Below are 27585 nucleotides of genomic sequence, written 5' to 3'. Positions count from 1 at the left end.
GTTGCCTAGGACTTTGTACAAGAAATGTTGATCAAGTCCCAAAACAATACAAAAGAACCCTCTGCTCTCCAAGCAGGGCCCCCTATCTCAGGTAATTTTCATTGTAACTACTCTGACAAGATCTGTCTCCTGATTTAGTGGTATTGGGAGAAACTTCCTGGGTTCTGGGCCCTGATGAAGGACTAGTATTCATCAGGGTGGCTCAAACAATCACCCTAATGCCCATCCTTGCCATAGGCCCCCAACCCGTCTGCCCAAAAACCATTCGGAGAAGCCACCCTATGTGTCTGGTGCTATTTCATCCAGCTACAAGCAGGAGCCGGGAGGCTGGCCCCTCCTGGATCTCACTAGGGGCATCTGCCCAGAGGCTGTGTGGGCATGCGCCTGCTCCCACTGTGCCCTTGCCATAGCCCCCTCTGGCTCCGGATGGGCCATCATGAAAGCTTGAGCTGCCCGGATCAGGTCCTCTTCTCGCAGGCCTGGGACAGGCACAGTGGGGATGCCAGCAATCATCATGGCCAGAGTCAGGATGCAGGTGTCAGGATGGGGGCTGGCCTCCTTCCCCCGGGCCTCAGAGGGCACTGACAGAACCCCTGCTGACAGCCCACATAGCAGCAGGGGTGCAGGTCTCCGGGGGCCACCCAGGTGGGCAGCTCTGCTTCTGGAGCAGCCATCTTCCCAGCCCAAGCTCTCTGGCTGCCTCATGGGAGGGAATCTGTGGCAGTATCGTCCATACTCCTTCTGCCGCAGTGTCTCCCAGCTAGCCCCCCCAGGGCGGCCCCTGGCTTCCGGCACTGCTAGCGCTGGGCCCCAGGCCTGGGCAACAGGTGCCACCTGCTCAGCCTTCTGGCTCAGTGGGCCTAGTCCACCAGAGGCCACCACCACTGGCTCTACAGGGCTATAGAGGCCAAGAGATGAGCCTGGAGAAGCAGCCCCACCTGCAGAGACAGGAATGAGATGGAATGTTATTCTTGGTCTCTGAGGAGGAGGCCCTGAGGGGCAGGGCATAGCAGCAGAGCACTGGGAACAGGATCAATTAAGAGCAGCCCAAGAGGAATGTCTAGTGGTTGGGAACTAGGTTTTACTCATATCCACACCCCTGATCCCCAACACTGAGTAAGTGATGGAGAATGAATAAGTGTTTGTTGAATGAATAAGTGAGCAAGTGGGTAGTTATTGGCAAGCATTTGGGGAATGGCTTTTCTTTGAAGAGAAATGACTCCAGGGCCAGTCAGTCCCAAAAGCCCAGCAGAATCTCTACCTCCCCAGAGTCAAGAAGCAAATATCTCAGGGGAAGTTGTGGAACCCACTGTAGTTCCAGGAGCCCCTCTCTCACCTTGGCTGGAAGGCAGAAGACCTGGATGACTTTGTGGAGACATGAAATAAGACATGGCTGGCCCAAAGCCCCTGTTTGTAAGGGAACAGTCATCTGCCTCCTGTCGTACCCTAGTCACCCTTCTAGAATGTCACCTCATAGTCCCTCCCCTTTACACCTGGGACCCACCTCACAGCACTGATCTGTTCATTCTAGAACTTCTCTATATGACAATGGAATGGGGTTAAAAGAGTGCTGGACCAGGGCATTCTAGGTTCTTGCCTTTACCTTGGCCATCTCACCTGGACAGTTTTGTTCTTTGATATCCTCATCTGTAAAGTGGGGATAATGACTGCCCGCTGCCCCAGCAGATGTTGTGAGGATTAAGTGAGATCATGTGTAGGGAAGCAAATGACCAGAGATACAAATAATGGAGTCCAGGGCTTTGTGCCCTGTAGTAGGAGAGAAGGAATACTCTGCATCCATTCATTTGCTGTGGACCTGGACAAATACATTCCCATCTCTGCTTCGGTTTTCCAACTGCAAAAAGAAATAGTTGGTCTAGGGCACTGGTTCTCACACCGGGCTGCACATTAGATTCTCCTGGGAGCTTTTAGAAACCCTGATGCCCAGCCTCATCTCAGACCAATTACATCAGAATCCCGGGGTCAGACCCAGTTATCAGTATTTTTCAAAGTTCCTCAAATGATTATATGTGCCAAAGGTGAGACCTCTGTTCCAGGGAAATGCTTCTCAACCCTGGCTGTACATTAGAATCTCCAGGGAGCTTTTACAAAAAAAACAATGTCTAGGTCTAATCCTCTGACAAATCTCGTGAGAGTCTCTGGAGGTGGAGTCTGGAGCATGAGCCCTCTTACGTATCCCAGATAACTGACGAGAAGCCAGGCTAAGAGCCACTGGTCTAGGTGATGTCTAAACTGTTCTCTCTTGCTCTGACCTGCTGACCCACAGTGACTCTAAAAGTGCTCCCCACCGGCTTCAGGGGCAAGAACACCCTCCAATGATTAGCACCAGCTGTCTTTATTTCTGGTCCTGGCTGTCAGCACATGGCCAGCTTCAGACCCGCCACAGCTCCGGGGCCAGGACATGCTCCTGGGCCCTGCTCCAGGGTGGCTGCAGGCCTTCACTCATACTTGCAGAAATCCTTGAGTCCTTTGGGCAGGTGGAGCCCATCAATGGCCAACCGGTGCACCACACTTCTCTGGATCACAAGGCGACACAGAGTCTGCAGGGACGGCACTGTGGAAAGAAGGCTGTCAAAGGCAAACTGAACTGAGGGTGGGTCTGAGGCTGAGACCCAGAAGATCTGGATTTGGGTCCCCCCCCTTTGTTGTTAACTTGGACCATTCCCTTCTGCTCTCTGGGCCTCCCCTGCTTCATGGGGCTGTTCATGTGGTGGAGATAAGCATCTCTTTCACAACACTTTTCCAATGCTGCAGACTTTTTCTGTAACACCCAGCACTCCCTTGCCCCTCCCTTAGCAGCTTCTGGGGGCAGGAATAGTGTCTGATTTAGCTATGCAACTTGAGCCTCCAGCGCAGGCCTGGCATAGAGTGGGTTCTAGCTCACTGAATTCATAAAATGTGATCAGAGGTCTAAATAAAGGGCTTACTAGAGCTATAATGAATCAGGTCTCAAGATTAAGAAACTCAGTTTGGGTCTGTGATACCTTTAAATTGGTATGCCCAAATCTATGAGCAGGTACCTACCAAAAGAGCACACAATTCTCAAAGAAGCCCAGAGTCTCAAATCAGCTTAGAATCCCTGCCTTAGGTTAATACAGAAAACACTGTCAAAACCAGAAGGCAACTTGGAGGGCATCCTTATCAATCACAGCCAGGGTAAACTCACAGATGGGTAAACTGAGGCCCAGAGCCAGGGAATGACTTGTCCAAGATCACAAGCAGAGGCAGAATTTGAAGTCAGATTCCCCAACTTGTAAATCAACGCTGAGCAGCCCAAGGCCATGCTACCCGGCTTGGGAGCCTAGCAAGTTCCTGTCCCCACAGTGGGCCAGGAGGGGTCCTGCCCAGGGGGTGGGATACCTACAGCCATACTCAAGCTGGACCAGGCGCACGCTCTTGGTGGAGGCAAACACGTCCACCACTGCGTAGAGGGGCTGGGCGGCCGGCAGCCCCCGCGCGCTGGGGCCCATGTCCTCGCCGTTGATGACAATGTGCATGTCGGCCGTACCGTCCGGGCGTGGGCAAAAGAGAACGCCCAGGCGGCTACGGCGCGCGGTCGGAGGCAGCACATTCAGCTCATAGAGCTGGTCCAACAGGTGACTGTAGAGCCCCGGCCGACTGCGGCCCACCAGGCGGTCGCGGGGAATGCGAAACTGCTCAATGCACAGATACGGTTCCACCAGGAGGGCTGGGGGTCGGCTGGGGGCCACTGCCTCCGCCTCGGGGCGGCCCTCGCGGGGCACGCGGTTGTGATGGCGCGTGATAGCGAAGACCCAGGTGTGGCCGAGGCTGACCAGGTCGGGCAGCGAAAACTCGGGCACGGCGGCCAGACTGGCGGGGTCTAACGCAGTCAGGCCGAGGCGTAGGTGGCCGCACCAGCCTAACTCTTTCTCCTCGATCTCAACCAGGAATACCTGGCCTGGAGCCAGCGGCTCGCGACTGAAGCACACGCCGTGGGCGAAGCTCTCCACGCGTGTGGCCCGTGTCCCGGAAGGGTCCACGCGGATGTTGGCACCGTGCACCCGGTGGAAGCGGGTGGGAGGGGGCTCGGGACGCGCGGGTCCCCAGGATGCACCCAGTTCCACAGGGTCGAAGATAGCAGCCATTTCCCCGCCCCGAGTCAGGCCCGCAACTCCGGGGACTATTTTGGGCTGCAGGCTCAGAAGGTGACCGCGGGGGCACCATGTAAGGTATTTCCCCCTGGACTCCCTTCCCCGAGGCTCTGCCCGGGGGTCCTAGCGCCGCTTGCTTCGCCATCCTGCCTAGAACAGAACCCCCTCGAGGGCTGGGGGTACCCTGGCCATCCACACCTGGGTCATCTGATCCGGGGAGCCCAGGGTATGACCTGCGAGGCCCGTGGACCCTCACCCGGCGCCGACAGCTGCAGCCACCGCCCCCTCCATCCCCCGGGTGCGCAGAGCCGAGAGCGGCTGGAGGAAGTCTGTCACGTGATGTGGGAGTACACGTGACTCGGCCTACACATGACTTCCAGTCGCCAGGCACTTCCTGGGAAGCAAGGACGCGGGGAAGCAGAGGTGAGGGGACTCCGGAGGCTGGAAGGGATCCCGGAGCCCCTGACGGCCCGAGGGGCGAGCCGAAGAGGCTCGGGGGTGGGAGTTGAGGCCCGGGCCGAGGCTTTCCTCGGCGATGCGTCGCCAGCTCCTCCCCAGGGACAGCTGCATGCAGTCGCTGAGCAGCCAGGAACCAGTAAACAGCCGGCACCCGCTTTGTCCGCAGATGGTCCGAGCAGCTCTGTCGCCGCGGTTCTTTCTGCTGCTGCTGCTCTTCTGGGGGCCTCGAGGCGAGGCAGCCCCCGATCAGGACGAAATCCAGTGTCTGCCCGGGCTGGCCAAACAGCCGTCTTTCCGCCAATACTCTGGCTACCTCAAAGGCTCCGGCTCGAAGCATCTCCACTACTGGTCCGCGGCCCTGCCTCCCTCCCATGGCGGGTGGGAAGGGACACTGCGATGCCCACCAGGGGAGAGGACTGGGGGGGGGCGTCCTGAAGCCCCCTGGGGAGCCTGGGAGCAGGGAGGGCTGGAAGGGGCGCCTCCACCTGCGCCCACCCGGGCCTCACTCCCCTCCCAGGTTTGTGGAGTCCCAGAAGGATCCCAAGAGCAGCCCTGTGGTGCTTTGGCTCAACGGAGGGCCGGGCTGCAGCTCCCTAGATGGCTTCCTCACCGAGCACGGGCCCTTCCTGGTGAGTGGAAAGCAACTCTTCTCCATAACCCAGGAAAGGGAGAGGGAGGGGCATTTCCCAAAGGAAAAGGCCAGGGAAGAGGGAGAGAAGGCCTTTGTGATTTATTTTTTATTTTTTAAAGTAGTGAAAAAGCAGTTTATTAGAAGAAAACGTACACTTCAAAGAAATAGAAGCGGGCCCAAGCGGAAAGTGGCTCAAGGGCCATTATGAGAAGAGAAAGTGCACTCCAAAGAGTTTGGAGCGGGCCTGAGCAAAGGCAAGGCTCAAGAGCCCCTTTGTGATTTCTAAACAAAAAAGTGTCCTTTTCCTGAGCCTCAGTTTCTGTATCTGTGCCCCTGGCTTGACCGGGTGGCGCATTCCCACCACCCAGTGGGCTATCTCTTTCCTCCTCAGATCCAGCCAGATGGTGTCACCCTGGAGTACAACCCCTATTCTTGGAACCTGGTATAGCCTGTGCTGTGGGTGCTGTGGGTCCTGTGGGTATGACTGGGCACTTTGATGGGGTGGGGAGCCCTCTGCAGCTTGTTTCCTCCTCCCCCCAGATTGCCAACATGTTGTACCTGGAGTCCCCCGCTGGGGTGGGCTTCTCCTACTCCAATGATAAGTCTTATGCAACCAATGACACCGAGGTGAGTCCAGTGCCTGCCCACGTGCCCCAGCCCCCCTGGTTCTTTAAAGGTGGCATGATACAGGGAAAGAGCATGGCCGTGGCGTCCATTTTTGGCTCTGTCACATGCTGTACAGTGTGGTCTTGTCACTATAAGTCACTTCCTCTTGCACAAATAGGGTGGGTTGGTGTCATTATCTCTGAAATTCTTCCCAGCTCAGATACCAAAGCTTCCTGATTCCCCCCACCCTGCCCTCTCCAGGCCGCCCAGAGTAATTATGAGGCCCTTCAAGATTTCTTCCGCCTCTTCCCGGAGTACAAGGACAATGAGCTTTTCCTGACAGGAGAGAGCTATGCCGGCATTTACATCCCCACCCTGGCTGTCTTGGTCATGCAGGATCCCAGCATGAACCTTCAGGTGCACGACAGCTGCAGGGGGGAGGGGAGGCGACTTGTAGCATAGCCTCCTGATTATTGAGGTCAAACAGGTCAACTCATCCCCCCAATCTTTTTCATAACATCCTTGCCTCAAGAGGCACTCTGCTTACTTGCCACCCGTGACAGGAAACTCACCTGTCAGGCTGCCAGCACTATGTGTTGAGTGGCCTCCCCCACCCACCCCTCTCCACAAACCACCCTGGGTTTCAGCTGCCAAATTGCTGGAGGTCTGGATGTAGGTCAAGGGAGGCTCCTCCCCCTCATCCAACCCATGAGCTGAACACTGGGTGTTTCGCAGGGGTTGGCTGTGGGCAATGGACTCTCCTCCTATGAACAGAATGACAACTCCCTCGTCTATTTCGCCTACTACCATGGCCTTCTGGGGAACAGGTATGGGAGGGGGGATGTCGGGCAATCTTCAGGGTGGGGCAGGTTACACAATCTCGTGTCTGTCCTCCAGTCACATAATCTCCCTGGTTTACGCGTAGAAGGTGAGGGCTGAGGTTGCTAAAAGGGTTTGGTGCTAAAAGGCCAAAGGCTGGAGATCAGAATTTAAAGGGACCAAGGAGAGCTGGCAGGATGGCGCCAGGGCAGCTAGGTTGGAGACCTACATACCACATTCTGTGATTTCCTCTGTCCCCTGGGGTTAAGTTGTGATGGGAGGTTGGAGGCAAAAGGTGGGCCTCGCACCTTACCTGCCCACCATGGGCCTAAGCACTTTCATTTTGATCTCCTATAGGCTCTGGTCTTCCCTCCAGACCCACTGCTGTTCTCAAAACAAGTGTAACTTCTACGACAACAAAGACCCAGATTGCGTGACGAGTGTGAGGTTCTGCCCCTACCCTGTGTCACCCCTGATACTTCTAATACTTCATCCCCTCGCTGGGGACTCCCTGTCCCCCATTGCTGTCCTATCCTGCATCCTTCAGCAATTGGGTGTTCTCTGGGACACGTAAATATGGATGTGTTCCCACCACCACTTCCTGTGACTTGCTGGGCAAATCCTGTAACCCCTGTGTGGGGAGAGGCATTCTCACTTATCCAACATCTGCCAGTGCCAGGGCTGCTGAAGTGTCAGTGTAGATTACTTAATCTTCCAGATTCCCCCTCAAGGGTGACTGTATTATCCACATTGTCCAGATAAGGAAACTGAGGCCAAGCGCATTGAAGTCACTTGCCTGAAGTCACAGTGCTAGGAAGTAGAAGCACCCTAGGATTTGGTCCCAGGTCTAGTAGATTCCTTCCACTAAAGCTCAGTTTCTTACCTTCACGGTGTGGGGTGAAGGGTAATGACAAGGTGAAATAGGAAAGCACTAAATCTTGGGACAAGTTGGTGAGGTCATGAGGTGGCCAGGGTTTTGTAAAGCATGGTGGCTCGGTGTGTCACTGCAGCTCCAGGAAGTGTCGCGCATCGTGGGCAACTCTGGGCTCAACATCTACAACCTGTACGCCCCATGTGCTGGGGGGGTACCCGGCCATTTGAGGTAAGCCCGCCCAGGTGCCCGCTGGGCCAGCCCCATGTGGAGGCTCAGGCACCCACCCCCCACTTCCCTTGCAGATATGAGAAGGATACTGTCATGGTCCAGGATTTGGGCAACATCTTCACTCGCCTGCCAATCAAATGGATGAGGCATCAGGTGCACAGGGCCTGGCCCTCCTCCCGGCGGGGTGGGAGGGCCAGGGCAGGGAAGTGAAGACCCTGACGCTCCATCTGCCCCCTAGGCACTGCTGCGTTCTGGGGTTAAGGTACAGCTGGACCCCCCCTGCACCAACACCACAGCCCCCTCCACCTACCTCAACAACCCTTTCGTGAGGAAGGCCCTCCACATCCCTGAGCAGCTGCCCCGCTGGGACATGTGCAAGTGAGGTTCTGTGGCCATTTGTGGCCTGGGTGGTGGCAGGCTATTGGGGCTCATGGGCATCAGAAAGATTCCCAGGGATCCTTTGGCTAGAGTTTCTCAAAGGGTGTACTGCGAGCTCTCAGGGCGCGACAGTGAATTGTTGTACAGGATATGTAACTCCTAACTTGGTTGATACTTAGCCAGTTCATTCTTAAATGGCCACATTGGTTGTTAAAATATCAATTACTTCCATGGTATTTAGTAAATAAACATGCTCCCAACCCCCCCCCACTCCTACTCCAATACCATCCTCACCTTCTCAGATTTCCTGTGACCCCTGCAATAAAAAGGTGATGCCTCATACAGCAGGGGCCACTCAGGTCCCTTCCGGATTGGTCAGTGCCCGTGCCCAGCTGTTGTTTATGCTGTGGTTCTCACTCTTAAGTGCCAGTTACATCCCAGTCATTGAGACAACCAAAGTGTCCCTCTGTATTTCTAAATGGGGTGGGTTGAGGACCTCTGAATTCCAGCCCGTCCATCCAAGTAAGTCCTGGAGAGGTGGCATGCCCGAGGAAGGGACTGAATCCCAGCTCTCTGCCTCCTAGGCTGGAGCTTGGGAGTAGGAGGGGGGTCTGATCTGTTGACTCTTTTTCTCCTCGACCTGTTCTTCCCGGGGCCTGTCCACGTGTTCCTGCAGCTTCCTGGTGAATATACAATACCGCCGTCTCTACCAAAGCATGTACTCTCCGTACCTTAAGCTGCTCGCCACACAGGTGAGTAGGAGCAGCACAGCTGTGTCCACCCGCAGTCCCAGGGCCCTGGAGGTGTCGGGCAAGGCCGGGAGACAGGAAACTAAGACTCCAAGATGCGAAGTCACTTGCCTGAGGTCCTGTAGTTGGCAGGGTCAGCATTTGGAAGTGGCTTTGGCCCCACCCCATGCTGCTCTGCTGTAGGAGGTTGAGGGGTCTGCATTAGCCAAGGAGCCTTTAGGGTGAGAAGAGCTGGTCAGATCGTGTTACAAATGGGCAAATGGGGCGGTCGGCTGGCTCAGTTTGATAGAGTGTGGTGCTCATAACACCAGGCTTGCTGGTTCAATTCCTGCATGGGCCACTGTGAGCTGCGCCCTCCACAACTGGGCTGAAACAACTGCTTGACTTGGAGCTTAAAATAAACAAAAGTTGAAAAAAATTTTAAAAATAGGCAAATGGAAGTCCAGGGTAGGAGAGAGCTTTGTCCAAGGTCACCTAAGAGACACTGGCAGAGCCAGGTTAGGACCAGGCCTATACAGCTCGGGGGTCAGATTGCCTGGGTGCAAGTTCCTTTACTAAGCATGTGGCCCTGCACAGGTTTCTCACATTTCTTGAGACTTGGTTTCCCCATCTGTAAAATGGGATTAATAATGGTATGTACCTTCATAGGTAAAGCATTTTGTAGAGCACTGTAGGAAGCAATCAGAAAACACAAGCATTTCCTGGTCCATGCTGTTTAGCTGGACCCCTTGAATTCCCCGAGGGGTAGGACTTGAACCTGGTGAGTGCAGCGACCTGGCTTTATCCCAGATCCCCCTCTTCTCCCCTGCCCTATCCCAGAAATACCGGATCCTGCTCTACAACGGAGATGTGGACATGGCCTGCAATTTCATGGGGGATGAGTGGTTTGTGGATTCTCTCAACCAGAAGGTAAAGCAGGGATGCTGGCCCTGGGGGTGAGGCTGGTTGCAGGGGTAGGGCGAGCGTGCCTGGCAGACAGGGCACTCCTGGGGGAGTTCCGGCTCCTGAGGTCTTGAGGCTTGGCAGCTGTGAGCAGGAATGATGGGTGGCTCTGAGCCGCTAAGTCTTTCCCGGTGGGGCAGATGGAGGTGCAGCGCCGGCCCTGGTTAGTTGACTACGGGGACAGTGGGGAACAGATTGCTGGCTTCGTGAAAGAGTTCTCCCACATCGCCTTTCTCACCATCAAGGTAAGTCCTGGGCCTGGGAGGGCTCGCTAGGTCTAGAGGGGAACCACCTGTCCTTTCCTTCCCATTTCCTTTTATGCTGGTTACCATCTGGCCCCTGTAAGGGCAGGTTTCTTGGGGGAGACTGGAAGAATGGAAGGTCTGGGGCAGGGGCAGGGGAGGAGGAGGAAGGGCACTGGCTTGGGGAATCCAGTGGGATGAAGGAAGCGCCTAGGGGCAGGGGCTCCTCGGGGAAGCAATCTCACAAAGCTTTGCTCCTCAGGGCGCTGGACACATGGTCCCCACCGACATGCCCCAGGCTGCCCTCACCATGTTCTCCCGCTTTCTGAATAAGCAGCCATACTAAGGACCCCAGGGGCCAGCCCCCACTGCCTGATCCAGCCCCCTCCGAGCTTCTCCTGCCAGAAGGGAGGTCCTCCTTGATGCAAAATGTCTCTGTGGGGCTGGTCCCTGCCTCCAGGACCGCTCCCCACCTTTTTCCCCCTCCAGCAGGCCCCCGTGCCTCACATAGACAGCCTTGGGGGAAGTTAGCACTTTATTCCTGACTGCGGTGGGGCCCGGCCCCCTCCCTGCTTGAAGAATGCCCTTAATGCACTGATGCCACCCCAGGAACACAATAGAGCTCAGGACAGCCCATGGGAGGTTGGAAGGACTGTAATTGCTGGATTGACTGTGATTATGGAATTAAATTGGGTACAGTTTAAAACCCCGTCTTCTCTGTGGCACTGGGGATTAGAAAGGACACTGTAGGCTGTGACAGAGTGAGGGAGGGGATGAGAGACAGCGGAGTCCTGAATGCAGCTGCCAGGGGGTAGGGATTGACTGCTCAGACAGCTGCCGCTGCTGGGGAGGGTGGTGGCGTACTGGATGCCCCAGGGTCCGTGGGAACAACAGGCCGGTTCTTCTCAATCACCTCTCGAAGCCCTTTGGCAAAGTGGAGGTCCGCCCCGATGGTAATGAAGCCCTGTGCAGGGGGGCAGAGAAGGGAGTCTATTTATTCCCCCACTGAGGACAGAGTTTAGAGATAGAGAGACCTTGGCCTTGCATTTTTAATCTAGTGGAAGAGCCAAAAAAGGATACTGAAACAGGCTGCAGGAGCACAGCCTGTGGGGGTCAAGGAGGGCTTCCTAGAGGAGGTGACCTCTTAGCTACGACCTGAAAGATGAGTAGGATTGGGGGTGGAATCAGGGAACTGTCCCACGATAAGGGCACAGCCTGTGCAAAGGGCTAGAGGAGCCTGATGTAAGGTTAAAATGGGAGGAGGCAATTGATAAGGGAGGAGCTGGGTCAGATGGTGGAGGGCTCTGTGGACCTGCAGAGGGAGGGGAGGCTCTGCCCTCCTTGCCCATGATGCCCACTCACCGCATGGTTCGTCACCACCTCGTGCACAAAGTCTATCCCCTCAGGGAGTGGGATCTGCACCCCACGCCGGGTCCGCTCTGTAAGTGGGAACAGCTGGCTGAGTCTGGGCCCACCCAGCTCCCCTCACTCCCCCCTCCCTCCTCATACCCCCACCCTACCATTGAGCATGGGCATCACGCCAATCTGCAGCATGGTCTTCAGAGGGGCCTGCAGCGGGATCAGCTGGGGGGGAAGGGGTAGAGTCAGGGCATGGGGGGGGGGTTGCCTTAGCTGCTCACCCTGACCCCAGCCTCGGCCCACCCACCGTTCCCAACTCACTGCCAGGGACTCCAGCGTAGACTGGTTCGAGTAGATTCGGAACCTGTGGGAGAGAAAGAAGCACCCGGTGAGCATGAGTCCAGAAAGCTCCCCCCCCCCCCCAGGCCGTCCAGGCCTAGCCACCAGAGGCTGTTTCAGTCTTAGATGTCACACCTTCCACCTTTCCAGGGGGTTCTCCTGGTCTCCAGGTATGTACCCTGGGGTGAGCCATTTCTCCCTCTTTAGGTCTCCTGTTTTGCTACCTAATTTGTTGAGCACATCCTACATCCTAGACTTCTGCTGATAGCTTTCCATGTGTTATTTTTATTTAACAAAACGTACAGTGCTTACTCCCTGTCAGACACTAAACATGTTTAAAATATTAAAATGTTTTCAAACGCCACCTGATTTGATCCTGATAACAACCCCAGAAGTGGGCACGATTACAATCTGCACTTTATAGATGAGGCCTAGAAAAAGTTAATTTGCCTAAGGTCACACAGATAGGAAATGGCAGAACCTGCCTTGCCTCCAGAATCTAGGCTCTTAACCACTACCCTGTATTCACACTCATTTAACTCCTGAGAACAGCACTGTCCAACAGAATTTTCTGTAAAATGTTCTGTATCTGCACTCTCCATGCCGTAGCCACTAGCTAGCTACATGTGGCTACAGCAATGTGATTAATACAACTGAAGAGCTATTTAATTATAATTCATTGAAACATAAATAGCCATATGTGGCTAGTATCTACCACATTGGACATCACAGCCCTGGAAAGTAGATGCTACTTTTATCTATGTTTAACACACGAAGACAATGAAGCTTAGAAAGATAAAATGACTTGTCTTAAGATCACAAAGCTGAGTTGTGTTGAGGTTTCTGCGCAAACCCATGTTCTTAGGCTCTGTTGTGTGACTGGGCATGTCACTTAACCTTACTGGGCCAATTTGGGTATCTCTCATAATATCGGCTCTGCCCGCCTCTGGGTTGTGAGTGCAGAGAAGTCTCACTTTAATAAAGTCCTTTGTATGCATTAACAAAGAAAGACCGCAGCTCTCCAGTGGCTGGTAGCTATGGCTGAGTGTTAGCCCCCCGGTTCTTATGGGCAGGTGTGATTATCCTGAAGACACTGAGGTGTGGAGAGGTCAAGGGCTTGCCCAAGATGCTCAGGCATCTGCCTACTTGCGCAGATCCAGCTGTATGCGCAGTGCCTTCCCCCGGAGGGTCATCTTGGCGCTGAGTCGGGCGTCCTGCAAGAATGTGGGGAGGGGCAGTGTGTTATTGACCAGGCAGGTCCCCAGCCCACTTCTCCCCAACCCTTGGCCGGCCTCATTCTGGTGTCCGCACCATGACCATGGTGGACAGCTGGACCTCGGGCTGGTTGGGTGGGGCCAGGGCGATGATGACACTGGCAGTGACGGAGACGGTGGTGCCCGAGGGCTTGATGGTACAGCGAGGTGGTGCCATGACCCGCAGCTCCAGCTTCAGCGGGGAGTCAATCACTGCTGGGCTCTGCAGACAGAGCAAGGATGGAGGATCAAGTCTCAGATTTGTTATTTGGGGAGCCCCCGGGGAGGAGGGGGTGGCTCAGGCTCTGCCCTCTGGGAGCCCAGAGTGACAAGTAAGAAAACAGCTGTGGCTTCACAAACCCTCCAGAACTGTGTCCAGTCTCTGTGCCTTTGTTCACACAAAGGGACATCCTGTTGTAAGAATGTCTCCTTCCCTCTCTTTCTGCTTTCCTAATTCTCAGTATTGCGGGATCCAGTTCCAATCCCAACTCCTCGGGGACAGTCTGCATTGCATATCCCAGCCCCCTGCCATAGCTCCTGTCTCTCAGCTGCTGTGCTCGTTCTTCCAGAGGCAATGTACGAATCCTATTAAATTCCCACACACTGACCAAGTGCTTGCTCTTCACCAAACTTCATTTAACTCTCACCATAACCATGTGAGGCAGGTATTGTTATTTTTTTTGAGATGGGGAAATGGAGGCACAGAGAGGTCTAGTAACTTAGCCAAGATTATGTAGTTATTCAGTCGTAGACCTGGGATTCAAACCCAGGCAGTCTGGCAATGGAGTCCCTGCTCTTAACAATGCTTGACAGTAAGTTTGATGATGATGACGGTGCCAGTAATAAAGAGCAGCTGGTGTTTACCGTGCACAGACTCTGTTCCAAGTCCTGTTTTTTTTGCGTTACGTGTATTAGTTCATTTGATAGTCATGACAGCCCTGTGAGGTTGTACAGTATGGCTAGTACAGTACAGTACGGGCGTCCAATGCCACTGTGACCTGGAATCACAGATTCAAATCCAGGTTCACATCCTAGCTCCATCATTTACAAAACTGAACTGAGAACACTGAAATGTTTCTTCTAAATTTTAAACTCCCACCCCTCTCCCTATTAAACTAGGGAAAATAAGCAAAAATAATAATAATAATAATAATAATAATAATAATAATAAATCGTTTTAATGTTCCTCCACTTGCAGAGCTTGGGTTCTCAGCCCATTCTCATCATGGCTTCATGAAGGACAGCACAGGAAGTAGCGAGCCCCTTCACAGATGTGGCCACAGGCTTGGCTAGGAGAGGGGACGTGGCCAGAAGCCAGAGGCCAGGCCTTCTGTCTACTCCATGGCTACCACTGGGCACCCCCCCGCCCCCGCACACTTCACAGGTCCCCTGCAGGTCGTGTGGCCGCCCTCCCTGGCCACGTCCCTACCTCCCATAAGACTCACCAGGACAATGCTCCCAAAGTAGGAGGCCCTGAGCAGCATGTCCAGATCACGGGGCACCTGGACGGGAGGTGGGGGTGAAACAGGGTCATCAGGAGCTACGTCACTGGCCCCCTCTTGCCCACCCCACAAAATGGCCCTGGCGTACCTTATCTCCCACCAGCAATAGCTGCAGGGCCCCTGCCTGGAAGTAACTCTCCAGGGCAGTGTCGAAGAAGAACTCAGAGAAGGCCACGTACACCATCCGCTCCTCCTCCAGCAGCTGGGGCTCCACTGCCTGGTTGAGCAGGCTCCAGTTCCCCTGGCCCAGGGGAAAGAAGGCCCCCTGGGGTACGGGGATCAGGTTCAGGGCCAAGGCCGACTGGCCCAGCACCCAGATGTCTCCAGGCCCTGCGCTAGGCATTGTGGGGGATGGTGGGGAGTCAGACCCAGTGGCTGCCCTTGAGGGACCCACAAGCACATTTCTTAGAAGGCATCAATAGGAGGGCTGCTGGAGTGCTGTGAAGGAGCAAAGCCATCAGACCAGAGAAGGGAGGCTCAGGAAGGAGTTCAAGATGGAGGTGGCATTTGAGAGGGACTTGAAAGCTAGGTGACAGTAAAGATAGCAGCTACTGCTCACATATACATGGTAGAAATTCTGTGCTCTTTACACAGACCAACTCTAATCTTAGGAGGTTCGTTTTCTTACTGTGTTATTTCCATTTACATATTAGGAAACAGACACAGAAAAGTTAAGCCACTTGCTTATGGTCACGTAGCTAGTAAGTGGCAGAGCCAGGATCTGAATTTCAGGCATTCTAGCTCCAGTCAGCTCTGAAACGGCTGCCCTCCACTGAGAGGAGCAAAGGTGCTATGTGGGCAAGTGGTGTCACCTCTCTGAGCAAGTCTCCACATCTCTAAAATGTATCACGTTAGTACCTGACACCCAGGTTGTGAGAGGATGAAATGAGGCTATGTGCACAGAGGGGAGACAGGGAAAGGCAGTGCATGAGCAAAGGGCCTGAGGTAGGAAGCTAGGGGCATATTTGGGAAAGTAGCTGCAGAGGAACAGGATGAAGTTAGAAAGGTGGGGCCAGACAAGACAACAAGCTTCAAATGCCAGACTCAGGAGGTAGGCCTAGTTCTGCAGGCAACGAGGCCACAGCATTCCGAGCAATGGAGTGACCTCCTGCGAGCTGTGCTTTTGGAAGACAAAACCAGTGATTCGGGGAAAAGGAGGGAGTCCAGTTAGGTCAGAGGTGACACACACACCAGCTGGGCAGCTCACCCGGAAGTCCATGTCCAGATGGCTGGCAGAGACCGCAGGATCCTTTAGGAGGGAGTAGTCAATGCCAACGAAATTGTCCACAGAACTGCGTACTGCAGGGAGGGGCTCAAGTCACTCGAAGCTGTGTGATGCTGGGCAAGGTGCTTATGCTCTCTGGGCCTCAGTTTCTCATCCATAAAATGGTTATTATGAGGATCAAATTAGTTTTATGTGGAAAATACTTAGTGCCTGATGTGGAGGAAGTGCTCAACAACGTTAGCTGTTATTACTACTGCTGCTGCTACTACTGCTGGGGTCTCATCAGCTCACTGAACAAGGTGGCAAAGCATCTTCCCTTCGTTAGTTTTCCCCGCCCATGCCCTGTGGGGGGGGAGCGTGATGATCTCTGCCCCACAGCAAACAGAGGTCACGGCTTAGGAAAAGGGAATTCATGGTAATTAAGTACCTATTCAGTGCCAAGTGATGAACACAAATAGGACCCCAGCGATCAGCAAACACATATCGAGGACCTTGACAACCAGCCCCTCAGTCCTCACAGGAACCCCAGGAAGAACACCAGCCAAGCAAGAAACCCAAGTCCCAGAGAGAAGTGAATACTTGCCTTGGGTCACACAGCAAATGGGTGGCAGGGGCCACATTTGAACCCAGGGCCTTTCCACAGCGGGGCATGAAAGGGGCCTCCTCTGAGGCGCTGCCTGACAGCTGTGTCCCCAGCCTCCTCCTCACCCCCAATCCAGCCCCAGGGCCTGGCCCAGAGCTCCCGGCCCTGCCAGCGCCAACTCACCAGGCACAGTGTCCAGGAGGGAGTTGAGCAGCACTGTCCCTGCGTGGAAGAGCACGGGGCAGATCTGGGAGGTGGGGGCCAGAGTCAGGGCCCTTGAAAGACACGGCATGCCCACTCCCACTGTCCCCCAGACCTGCCACTGCCCATACCTGCTGGTTGAGGAGAAAGCGCATCCCTGAGGTGATGAACGTGGACAGGATTTCATACACCCTCCTGTGACGAGAGGATAGCCGGGTGAGCCCACACCCTGCCCCCATCCCAATCCAGGTCTGGGAGAGATCACAGTGACCAGAGAGAGGGAGGCAGTGGGGATGGATACCTCAATTTTGACCTCCATTACCAGCTCTTTAATAGAGGTTTTCCATGACGTGGGCCAAATCCCCTCTCGCCTTATTCTCAAGATTTCCTCTCCTACCCCAGCCCTCAGCGAGCCAAATGAATCTTCTCACTGTTCCCCAAACCCGCTCTGAGCATCCCACCTCCATGCGCTTACCCATGCCCATCCGTCCACCCTCAGTGGCCCCGTCCTATACTTCCGTCTGGCTCAGATGCTTCCTCTTTCAGGCAGTCTCCCCCGACTGCCCTCTGAACACCCAGGACATTTTCTTAGTCCCTCTATCAGGACCTCAATGACAAACATTTTGTCCCTCCAACTAGGCTCTGAGTTCCTTTCTGAATCCTCAGGGACTGGCACACACTTGGTTGAATAAATAAAAAATTGACAGTGTACCAATACAAGATGATAAATCTACCCTTCTCTTTCCCACCCTCTTCCAGAGCAAGTACAAAGTGCCCTTCTCAGCCCCAAACCTAGACCCATTGTAATTATTTTTGTTAGTAGTAAGTGCTACCAATTATCGAGAACCCAGGTCATACCCAACTGTGCACACTTGTCCTCTAGTTACGCTTATCTAAGTGGCTAGCCATATATGCCAGGTACTGTTCTAAATATTTTTACATATGTTAACACAAATAAGCCTCACAACATCTCATAAAATAGGGTCTATTATCATCCCCATATGACCAATGAGGAAATTGAGGCACAGATCTTCAGGGACTTGCCCAAGATCACAAGATTTGGACCCAGATGGTCTGACTCCCGGACCTGTGCACTTTGCATTGCACTAGGCAGATGAGCTGTGGGGCTCAAAGTGGGTGCACTGGGGTTGGGGGTGGGGCTTACCTGAAGGTTCCCCCAAAGGCTGCGTGCATTCTGGAGACAGAGGCCTGGCAGGAGACATTGGACACTTTCATCCGGCCCGTGGAATCTTGGGAGAGGTGCAGAGCGATGTGGATGGACACACCCTCAGCGGAGGCGTTGATGTAGCCCCCATCGTAGCTGCCAAACAGGGGCAGGGTTAATGTTCACCCCAGCTTGGAGTTTAGCTGAATCCTCGTGGACCATCTCCTCACCCCCATACATCGTGATACTTCTTAATAAGGCTTCACTTCTACAGTTTACTAGTCATTCGACCAACCCCTAACAACCCTCATGAAGTGGGTATGAGCATTCCTATTGTACAGATGAAGAAACTGAGACTCAGGAAGGCTAAGGGAGTGCCCACAGCCCCAAGCACCCACAGCCCTCCCGAGCCACCCGCTACTCCCCTGAGAATGCCAGGTCCTCACAAGAACCAGTAGAGAAGCTGTCTCTGGAAACGTATCCCCAAAGAGGCATTGGTGATTTGTAGCACCAGCTCCTGCTTTGGCTGGAAATGGAGCTCAGAGGATGTCAGCTGCAGCTCTGTGACCTTCACCCTGCAGGAGGCCTCAGGGTCAGATTCAGGACCAAGAGGGGACCCCACCCAACCACAGGAAATTCAGTCCCTCGTCTTCCAGTCCGGGAAGGTGGGGTAGATGGAATGAATTCTTCCATTGCTCCTCAAGTGCCCACCTTGGACTTGGGTGGCTCCACTTGGACTAGGGTGGCTTGGAGATGAGCTTCTACTGACCCAGGTGTTAAAAGTGAGCTTCACCTCTTCTCTTAAAAGTCTCGTTGCTTACACTCCCTTCACCCTCACACTCTGGGGTTACGAGACCTGGTCTTTTAACCTTAACCGAGCTCTTTGATTTTGTCTCCATTACCTAAGCTGCGCCCCACCGGTCCCCTCCGTCCTAAACCACAGGCCTTTATCTGTTCCCAGGGCCGCTCCCTTTAGCTCCACCCGAGCGCCATAGACCCCACTCTCATCCATTGGTAAATTTATTCACTCCGCCTCTGTCGTGCTCTTTGGCCACGCCTCAATTCCACGGCCTCTGCTTCTTTTCTTGGTCCCGCCTACCTTCCCTAGGCCACGCCCACCGGCTTGGTCCTGCCTCGGTTGGTAGGCTTGGCCTTTATCTTCTCTGCCCCATCCCGTTTCTTAAGTCCGGCCTTATTGATTTGGCCACGCCCCCACTTCACTCGGCCATCCAGTCTCCGGAAAGTCTCCCCTCGGTATTTCCTAAGCCCCGCCCCCACCGTCGAAACCCCGCCCCGGGGCCCCCTACTTACTCAGAGATGTTGTAGAAGAACTGGCCCTCTCTACCCCGCAGGTCCGGAATAGTGATGGTCTCCAGCTCTTGCTCCAGAAAGCGCAGCCCCTCCTGCTTCACTGAGGCAGCAGCGAGACCCTCAGCTCCTGCGCCCACTGCTGGGCTGACCTCACCCTCACCCGCACACCTGCCCGCACCCGCGCCTTACCCAGCTCCAGCGCCTGGGAGGTGATGCGGATCTTGCAGCCGGGGATCTCGGCGTAAGCGCCTGCCAGCAGCGCTAGGAAGAGGGCCCCGAAGAGGGCCATGGCGAGCGGGCTTGGGGGTGGGGTGGGGTCGCGGCAGCCACCCGGCCGCTAAAACCCACTCCTCGGATGTCCAACCAGGAGAGGGGGTGGCCCGGATCGTTACCCTCGAGATAGCTCTTCGGGAAACTTGGACAGAAGCAGAAGCTGAGGCTCAGGGAGGAGATGAGACTTGCGGTCTACCTCCCAGAGGATGTGCAGCACAGGGAAAGGGAAGGGGACACCCTCGGTTTCCTCGTGCTACCGCTGCTTGAGGAATTTGGACCTCCCGGGGATCAGCCCTTGCTACCCCACCAACCTCTTCTTTCCTTTAGCGGAGGGCAGGCGCGGCTTGCACGTTACCATGGTAACAGCTGCAAATGCATTCCTGGGGGTTGGCTTGCTGTCTCCCAGGCCCCCAGCCGGGGGAGGAGAGGGGTCTCCGGCTCCCCTGGGTCCTAAGTCCCTGCTATCGGGATTCTGCCTGGTGTCCCCCATTTCAACGCCCTCCTTGATGAGCTGTCCTCCCCACCCCGGGTTCAGTAGACCACGCGGCTCGGCAAAGGTCGGGGGGTGAATGGGGACGCGCCCCAACTCACTGCGGTGGAGCTGGGAAGTGTGGTGGGGTGGGGGTCGGCGCGGTCACGTGGGGCGGCGGGCAGAGCTGGAGATCCCGGCGGCAGGGTCTGGCGGGCAGCGCTGTTCCAGCCGCCTTTATAAAGCCGGGCCTTTCTGACCCCCCTCTTCCCGCTCTCCTCTCCTCCCTCGAGGGTTGGGAGGGGATGGGGCGGGACGCGCTGGCAGCCGGGATGGTGGAGACGGCTGTACAGAGCCCCGTGACTTGCCCGGCCGCTGTCAAGACAAGTGGGGGACCCGAGCCGGGCAGGAGGGAGGGAAATGCAGGAGTCCGCTATCCCTGCCCCAACAATCCCTGCTTCGCTGGGACGTTGATTCCAATTCCAATTACCCATCTGTTCCTGCATGATTCTGGGCAAGTCACTTCACTGGGGTCACTGAGTCTCAGTTTCTTCATCAAGAAAAATGCGTGATAAGAGATACTTTCTCTTAGGTCTTTATTGCAGCCCAGGGCAAACCACAAAGACACATTTTCTTCCTTCTACCCACAATTATCTCAAGACCTCTCTTTGCCAGGCTTAACTAGGAGATCCCCAACTGTCTGTGTCACTATAGGGACCTAAAAGACCCTGAAACCTCTCCCACTGAAGTCCAAGTGCTGCCAGCCCAGGAAGACACCACACAGGCTGCTGGAATCACCCTAGAAGGAGGTTTGGTGTTTCCCCAAGGACTGTGGAGTTCTTATGAACCTTTGGAGCTAGGTTCTCTACACAGTACCCCACTACCAACTACTGCCTACAGCATTCCCAGCTCCTAGGACGGGACAGAGTAGGTGCTTGCTACCTTTTGTTGTCAAACAGGAGAGGAAAGGAAAAGCAATAACGATTCATGTACATCGAACACATAGTACTTAGCAAAAGCACTCATGATCAACTTGTTCTGATGTGCCCACAACTTTCCCAGCTTTGAAACTGAATGTCACTCTTTCCTGGAAGCCCAGCAGTCCCAGGCAAACAAATGGTTGGTCATCCTACTACCTCTAGATGAACTAATTTAACCTTCTTAACCTCTGAGATTGGTACTATTGTGAACCCTCCTCAGCAAGCAACTAGAGGTAAAGACCACCCTGTGGCCACATTTAGGGAAACCCATATGTTCATGGAAAGGTGTGAGGTGGGTGGTTATAGCCCAGTGGCTAAGTGCCTAGACTTTAGTGTCTAACAGGCCAGGGTTCAAATCCTAGGCTGTCAATTCTTAGGTCCAATTCTTGGACCCTTTACTTAAGCAGCTCTGAGCCTCAATTTCCTCATCCTAAAATGGAAACAAAGCTCTCATCGCAAGAATAAACTAAATGGGCATAGTACATAGGCTGGGTGTGGTACCTGGCACACCGTTAGCACCAAATAAATGCTAGCTATTATGATTAGGGGCACAAACCACAAGCAAACAGGCAGAAAGGGTGTAAGAGGGAAATAGAGAAAGTGCTGAGGATATCCTGAGGAGGAAGTACTGAAATGCGCCTCTGAATTCCCGTAACCCTTATTCTTCTGGAGCCTGGCACAAGCAGGAAACCTGGCGGAGGTTAGTTTTCTTTCCTTTGATTAACTGAAATGCAAGCTCTGTCTTTGTGTTATTGTTATCTCCTATAACAATAGGAGATGTTTACTGTCCTCACAGCAGCCCCAGGGAGCTTTAAATGTAGCTATGTGACCTTGGACCAGTGGTTGCACCTCTCCGGGCTTCTATTTCCTCATCTGGATTGCTTGTGAGGATTAAATGAGTTAACGCATTTGAAGGGCTTAATAAGCACCTGGCATTTAGGAAGGGCTCAAAAAATGTAAGCTACAGTCATCAGCATTATTAGACACCATCCATCCAGTGGCTTTCCATCACACTTGGAATAAACTGCCTCCCTGCCCTGATTTCCTGGCATGTGGTAGGGCCTACCCTGTCTCATCCATTCTCACCCTTTTTCATTCTGCTTCAGCCATACTGGCATGTTGTTTCCTTGAACATGCAAATTCAATTCTTGCTCAGGGGCTGTGCACTTGCTGTTCCCTCTGCTTGGAATGCTTTTCCACTCGATCTCCTTTTGGTTTCAGTTTAAATGGCACTTCTTTAGAGAGGCCTTCCCTGCCTACCTAGCAGTTAACTCTCAATCACATCAGCCTGGTTCATTTTCTGTATAAATCTCATTACAATTTAATATTGGTTTATTTAGTTACTGGTTAGTGGAGACATGGTCTGTCTCCGTGAGGGCTGGGATCTGGTTCACCATTTATTCCCAGTGCCTAGAACTGTACCTGGAACAGAGTAGGTACTGAATATTTGCTGTGTCACTGAATTGGTTTGGAGCCCTCAAATGTCCCTGGGAGCGGGTGATACCTACACCAGCCTGGGATTCTTTTATCAGCTCCTGTACCTTCAGCCTCAGTCCAGCTGACTCTAAATCCAGCCCTGACCTGGGCTAGGGGATGACAAGGTACAATCACTGGTCTCGATTCCAGGGACTTATCCACTGAGCCTGCCTCTCTCCCTTCCATGGGTTTCCCTTTTTTTCCAAATCTTGTGACCCCAACTCGCACACGTCAGAGTGACGTTGGCAGATGTGCAGCCTGGGAGGGACTTTGGCAGTTTCTCTAAGTCCTCAGCACTTGACTTGTGGAATGGAGAAATCAGAATCCCCAAATCACTTGCCACATTCACTCCTGACTTTGAAGAGGGAAGAGTGACTTCCCAGCCCTCAGACAGGAATGAAAAGCTTTCCTAGTCTCTTTTGTGCAGCTGGCATGTATATTGCAAAAACAAAAAACAAAAACAAAAACAAAAAAAACAGTATAGCAAAGCAGTTCAGCGCTTTGCAATCCGAAAGACCTGGTTCAAATCCTGCTTCTGCCATTTTCTAGAGCAGAGGTCAGCAAACTGTTCCTGTAAAGGGCCAGATAGTACAGGTTTTAGGATTTGCAGGCCCTCTGGTCTCGGTCACAGCTGTTCAACTCTACCACCGTATCATGGAACAGGCTGCTGGCTGGATTCAGCCCATGTGCTGAAGTTTGCCACCCCCTGTTCTAGAGTAAATTAAAAAGTATATCTCGTGCTGGCCCGGTGGCTCAGATGGTTAGAGTTTCATGCTCCTAACTCTGAAGGCTGCCGGTTCGATTCCCACATGGGCCACTGGGCTCTCAACCACAAGGTTGCCAGTTCGATTCCTCGACTCCCGCAAGGGATGGTGGGCTGTGCCCCCTGCAACTAGAAATGGCAACTGGAGCTGAGCTGTGCCCTCCACAACTAAGACTGAAAGGACAACAACTTGACTTGAAAAAAGGCCTGGAAGTACACACTGTTCCCCAATAAAGTCCTGTTCCCCTTCCCCAATAATTTTTTTTAAAAAATAGCAGATAGCAAAAAAAAAAAAAAAAAAAAAAGTATATCTCTTTAGGAGCCTCAAGTTCCACATCTGTAAATGGAGATGATCCAGTGCTCGCCTACCTCTCTGGGTGGCAGTGAGATTGCAATGTAATCAAGTATATAAAATGCAAACTCTAGTACTCGGCTAGTACTTGGCACAGCAAAGGGCCCAATAAACATCTCTGGCTATTAGTAATCACTAGTTTTTCAACAACGAAAAGTGCTTTACAAATATTAACTCTTTTAAATCTCATAACATCCTACAGGAATGGAATCATCATCCCATTTTAGACAGGAATCATCCCATTTTACAGGTGAGAAAACGGACCCAGAGAGGTTAAGTAATTAGCTCAAGTCAGTCTGGCTCCAGAGCCCATGCTCTGAACCACTGTATCCTATTGTCTTTCTTTTTTAATGATCCCATTTAAGCCTTGAGATAGTTATCATGGCCCCTGCTTTGCAAACTGGGAAACTGAGGTACAACAGGAGGAAGTGACTGTCCAGGGAAGTAAACACAGGCTCCATGGGATACCGAGTTGGATTTCTGCCCAAGAAGTCAACAGGCATAGCCTGGCTCCACCCCCCTCTCCCTCTCTCCAGCTGTGTTTTCTTTGGATCCCTGCATGGCTTGGAGAAGCTGCGTCAGCCCATCTCCCCTCCTGACCATTTCCCCACCTCCAATGCCCACCCCAGCTACCCCTCAGAAAATGATCCCCTATGGGGTCTCACTGCCTGAGCCCATGAGCACTGCAACGTATGTGCTTGTGTTGGTCAATATGGGTAAGCCTGGGAACGTGATAGGAGACCCAGTCAGCATGAGGGGAAGGGTATCTGAGGGGGGACAGATGTCGGACCAGGAGACACTGATTACATCTCCCCAGTCAGATGGAATGACCACCTGTTTGCAGAAAGCAGCTGGACAGAACTGGCCCCATAGGGGCCAGACATTTACCAAACGGAGAGAAGGAAACAAAAGGGCCAGCGCTTTCTGAGTTCCGCCAGGGCAGAGCGGAACTCTCTGCCACAGAAAGGTTGACTGCCTTTCTGTGGTTTCTAAAGCTTGGAGACCTGGTCTTTTGGTTTCTCCTTTTCTTTCGCATTTCCTCCTTGCAGACCAGTTCCTTTTTGTCTCCAAGAAGCCAGCTACCTGGTCCCCGAAGGCCCTTCCAGGTTCGAAACTCAAGAATTCTAACGCTTCTCACAGGGTGTTGCTTCCCCAGCTATGGGTCCGTTGCACCCCTGACCCTGGTAAATCTCCTGCTCAGCTTGGATGTTGACCTCCACCAGCTCACTCTTCTTTGCGATTTCTAGCTCTTTTGTTTCCTTCCCACCCCACCCTTCTTTCCAGTTTCTGTGCCTCTTGCAGCCTGCTAGCCCACTCTGACTCATGGGGTCTCTTTCCTGATGGTCGTCCTGTCCTTGTTTTTATGACTCAGTCAGCATGGACTTCCCATTATTTTGAGGCCGGCATGGAAGATCTGCAGCAATGCTATCTGGATGAGTTCATAAACCGGTAATAAAACTTCAAAGTAACAGAAGGGAGAGGGCCACACGAGGCAGTGACTTTTCCTTTTAATAATAAAGATGGGCCACCATCTTCAGCCTAAGCTTCTCTCTTTTTTTGGAGGGCCTTCCTAAAGGTTGCAAGGAGCACCCAACACATTCCAGCCTCTTGAATGTTTTCCAGATGGCCTACTATTACAGTCTCTGGGGGGACTGGCATAAACAGGCTTTGATCTGACGAAGATTGCCAACCCCCAAGACAGGAACCGGGGAACAGTCCCTCCTCTCTTCACCCAGCTGGATCCACATTTTATCACCCCCATGCCCACCCCCAGTACTAAATTCTGCTCCTCTCTCAGTCGTTTTCATCTTACACTGTGGCACCTTCCTTCACCCAGACGCTCAAGTCAAAAACATGTTTGACTCCTTTTTTCCTTCTACCCCATTTCTACCCCAAATAATTGTGTCTCAAACTCCAAGAGATAGCCCACATCTATATTTCTCTTCCATTTGCACCAACACTAGTCCAAGCCAGTTTCATCTTTTACCTGGACAACTTGCCTCATCTTTGCCTCACTATTGCCCCTATAGGTCTAGTCTTCCTGCTCCAACCAAAGTGATTTTTAAAAATAGAAATCATAGCATTTTACTATCTTGCTCAAAACCCTCCATTTGCCCCGCACTGTGCACAAAATAAAACCCAGACTCTGGCCATGACCCCTGAAAGAGTCTAGGTGATCTAGCTATCTGCTCCATCTTCTACCACTGTTAGGAAAACACCAAATTCACTCAGCCGCAAGCTTTCCCTTAACCCTTCTCTCTACCAGATACATCTTTGCACACAGATCTTTGCACAGCTTCCTTCATTCACTCAGATCTCTACTCAAATGTCACCCCCACTGAGAGGCCCCTTCTCCATCATTACCTGGCATTCTATTCCATTCTCTATTGTCTGTGTCTTCCAGGAAATAGACTGTAAGCTCCATGAGGGTGGGAGCCTGACACTCCTGGCTGTATCCCCAGTGGCCAGCAGAGTCTGGTACATGGAAAGTGGGTGGCTATTGTTATCTACAGACTCTTCAAAACCAGGTGATTTTATAACAGACTTTGGCCCTGGCCTAATTCCCCCTGATCTTCTAAGCTCCCTATAGTTCCTGATGGCACCACCCATCTCCTTGCATTTCTCTGGAGTTCTCTGCAGCTGGTCTGCAGCCAGGAATGTCATACTTTCTTAATCTCTTCAGAAGCCTGAACAATTCCAAAGGTCGTGGGACGTGCCCCTCAGGATCTCAGCTGGCTGTGCGGAAGTCACGACTTGCTGCAACCCACTACCAGGCCCCTTCACTTCACCTTCCAACAGGCCCATCCGCTCTGGGACTGTCCATGTGCCTTCTTGGGAGGCGTCTTGTTTCCCACCCCCAAGCTCACATGCCTCCTGATGCGGGAGAGGCCGCTAGCCAGCTTGAGCACCCGCTCAGTGCCCTGTAGGACAGGACTTCAGACCTAAAATTAGATCACTGGTTCTCAACCCTTCTGCATAGGAGCAGCTTTGAGGTAGGGAGGTTTTTGCTTTGTTCTGTTCTGTTTTGAATACCTATGCCTGGGCCCCAAACCCCAAGATTTTGATTTAATTGGTTTGGGATGCAGCCCGGGCATCAGTGGGTGTTTTTAAAAAGCTCCTCAGCAGGATATAATTAAAAAGACTGACAATAACAAGTTGGGCATGGACATGGAGAAACTAGAACCCTCACACTTTGTTACTAGCAACATAAAATGATGCGGTGGCTTTGGAAAGGATCTCGCAGTTCCTCCTAAACATAAACTTAGTATACAGCAGTACCACTCCTAGGCCCCTGTAAGGGGCTTCGATAGTTCACCCAACAAAAAGCAAAACACTTGTTCACACAAACACTTGTACATGAATATTCATCGCAGCTTTATTCCTAATAATCAAAAAGTGCAAACAGTCCAAATGTCCATCAACTGGTAAACAGATAAACAAAAGTGGTATATTTATACAGTGACTACTGTCCAGCAATAAAAAAGAATGAACTTCTGATATATGCTACAACATGGATGAACCTCAAAAACATGCAAAGTAAAAGAAGCAAGACAGAAAGAGTACATGTTGTGTGATTTCATTCATAGGAGAGGCCCAGAAAAGGCAAATCTATAGAGACAGAAAGCAGATTAATGGTTAACCTGGGACTGGGGGGTGGGAAGAGGGCTTGTCTGCAGTCACGAGAGATCTTGTTTTGGGTGATGGAAATGTTCTAAAACTGAGTTGCGGTGACGCAACTGTGTAAACTTACGCAAAATCAATGAGCTGTTTATTTGAAACAGGTGAATCTCGTGGTATGTAAATGATACCCCAGTAAAGTTGTTCAAAAAGTTTTTCCCAGGCAGGGTTGAGATCTCTGGGTTAGAAGTCAAGCTTCCTAAGAACCCCTCGGCTGGGACCCAGGCTCAGTTGGTAGCCTCCCCACAACCCCCACCAGGGCTCTAGGTCAAAGTTTCCTCTGGCCTTAGACTTTCCGGAAGCTGCCAGCTGTCAGCCTGGCTTCTTTTTTGGAGAAGTCTCGGCTTCAATTCTGCTGACTCAGCTCATATGGATGCAAACATCCTGGCTCTCGGCCAGGCCACATTGCCCAAATAGAAACACAGGCATCAGAGGGAACGGGTGAGATGGTGGCTGAGACCACCACACGTGTCCCCCACCCCCATCTTGCGATGACCCAAACACCAGCTGGGGAGGCTGAGTGCTAACCCAGAACAGGGCTTGAACTTGGGTTCCAAGGCCCTGGTTCAACCTGCATGGCCTCCAGTCCCTGGGG

At 52.9% G+C, this 27585-nt stretch overlaps 4 protein-coding genes across 6 annotated transcripts; 1 reads left to right on the top strand and 3 right to left on the bottom strand.

Annotated features, from left to right (window-relative positions):
- Window positions 1-306: 306 nt before the first annotated feature.
- On the bottom strand, window positions 307-1391 carry SPATA25 (spermatogenesis associated 25; the record flags this gene model as incomplete). The annotated part of the gene is made up of 2 exons (XM_081034682.1): window positions 307-938; window positions 1337-1391. The coding sequence occupies 2 exons, from the start codon at window positions 1389-1391 to the stop codon at window positions 307-309; spliced, it is 687 nt and encodes a 228-aa protein (XP_080890808.1).
- NEURL2 (neuralized E3 ubiquitin protein ligase 2) lies at window positions 1063-4437 on the bottom strand. Of its 2 annotated transcripts, none has more exons than XM_081034680.1 (2): window positions 3386-4437; window positions 1063-2575 (listed from the first exon to the last, which is right to left on the bottom strand). In XM_081034680.1, the coding sequence occupies exons 1-2, from the start codon at window positions 4125-4127 to the stop codon at window positions 2460-2462; spliced, it is 858 nt and encodes a 285-aa protein (XP_080890806.1). In that variant the 5' UTR covers window positions 4128-4437; the 3' UTR covers window positions 1063-2459. The 2 variants fall into 2 exon arrangements, with proteins under 2 accessions (XP_080890806.1, XP_080890807.1); XM_081034681.1 differs by having other exon boundaries at window positions 1789-2589; window positions 3386-4151.
- On the top strand, window positions 4089-10770 carry CTSA (cathepsin A). Its single transcript, XM_081034676.1, has 15 exons — window positions 4089-4556; window positions 4759-4940; window positions 5110-5221; window positions 5615-5665; window positions 5764-5850; window positions 6091-6246; window positions 6565-6656; window positions 7006-7090; window positions 7659-7750; window positions 7825-7903; window positions 7989-8128; window positions 8805-8880; window positions 9697-9786; window positions 9960-10064; window positions 10324-10770. Exons 1-15 carry the CDS (start codon window positions 4503-4505, stop codon window positions 10405-10407), a joined length of 1485 nt encoding a protein of 494 aa, XP_080890802.1. The 5' UTR covers window positions 4089-4502; the 3' UTR covers window positions 10408-10770.
- On the bottom strand, window positions 10700-20197 carry PLTP (phospholipid transfer protein). 2 transcript variants are annotated; one of them, XM_081034675.1, is made up of 16 exons: window positions 19864-20197; window positions 19189-19414; window positions 19000-19099; window positions 18135-18263; window positions 17689-17844; window positions 16655-16718; window positions 16506-16569; window positions 15722-15813; window positions 14603-14779; window positions 14458-14514; window positions 13071-13235; window positions 12906-12973; window positions 11742-11784; window positions 11582-11645; window positions 11424-11500; window positions 10700-11025 (listed from the first exon to the last, which is right to left on the bottom strand). In XM_081034675.1, the coding sequence occupies exons 2-16, from the start codon at window positions 19286-19288 to the stop codon at window positions 10888-10890; spliced, it is 1494 nt and encodes a 497-aa protein (XP_080890801.1). In that variant the 5' UTR covers window positions 19289-19414; window positions 19864-20197; the 3' UTR covers window positions 10700-10887. The 2 variants fall into 2 exon arrangements, with proteins under 2 accessions (XP_080890801.1, XP_080890800.1); XM_081034674.1 differs by having other exon boundaries at window positions 11582-11784; window positions 19864-20005.
- Window positions 20198-27585: the final 7388 nt, after the last annotated feature.

This window comes from Rhinolophus hipposideros (genome assembly GCF_964194185.1).
Source record: "Rhinolophus hipposideros genome assembly, chromosome: 22".
NCBI lineage: Eukaryota > Metazoa > Chordata > Mammalia > Chiroptera > Rhinolophidae > Rhinolophus > Rhinolophus hipposideros.
The sequence above is the reverse complement of the archived record's forward strand: the minus strand, read 5'-3'. Positions and strand labels throughout refer to the sequence as shown.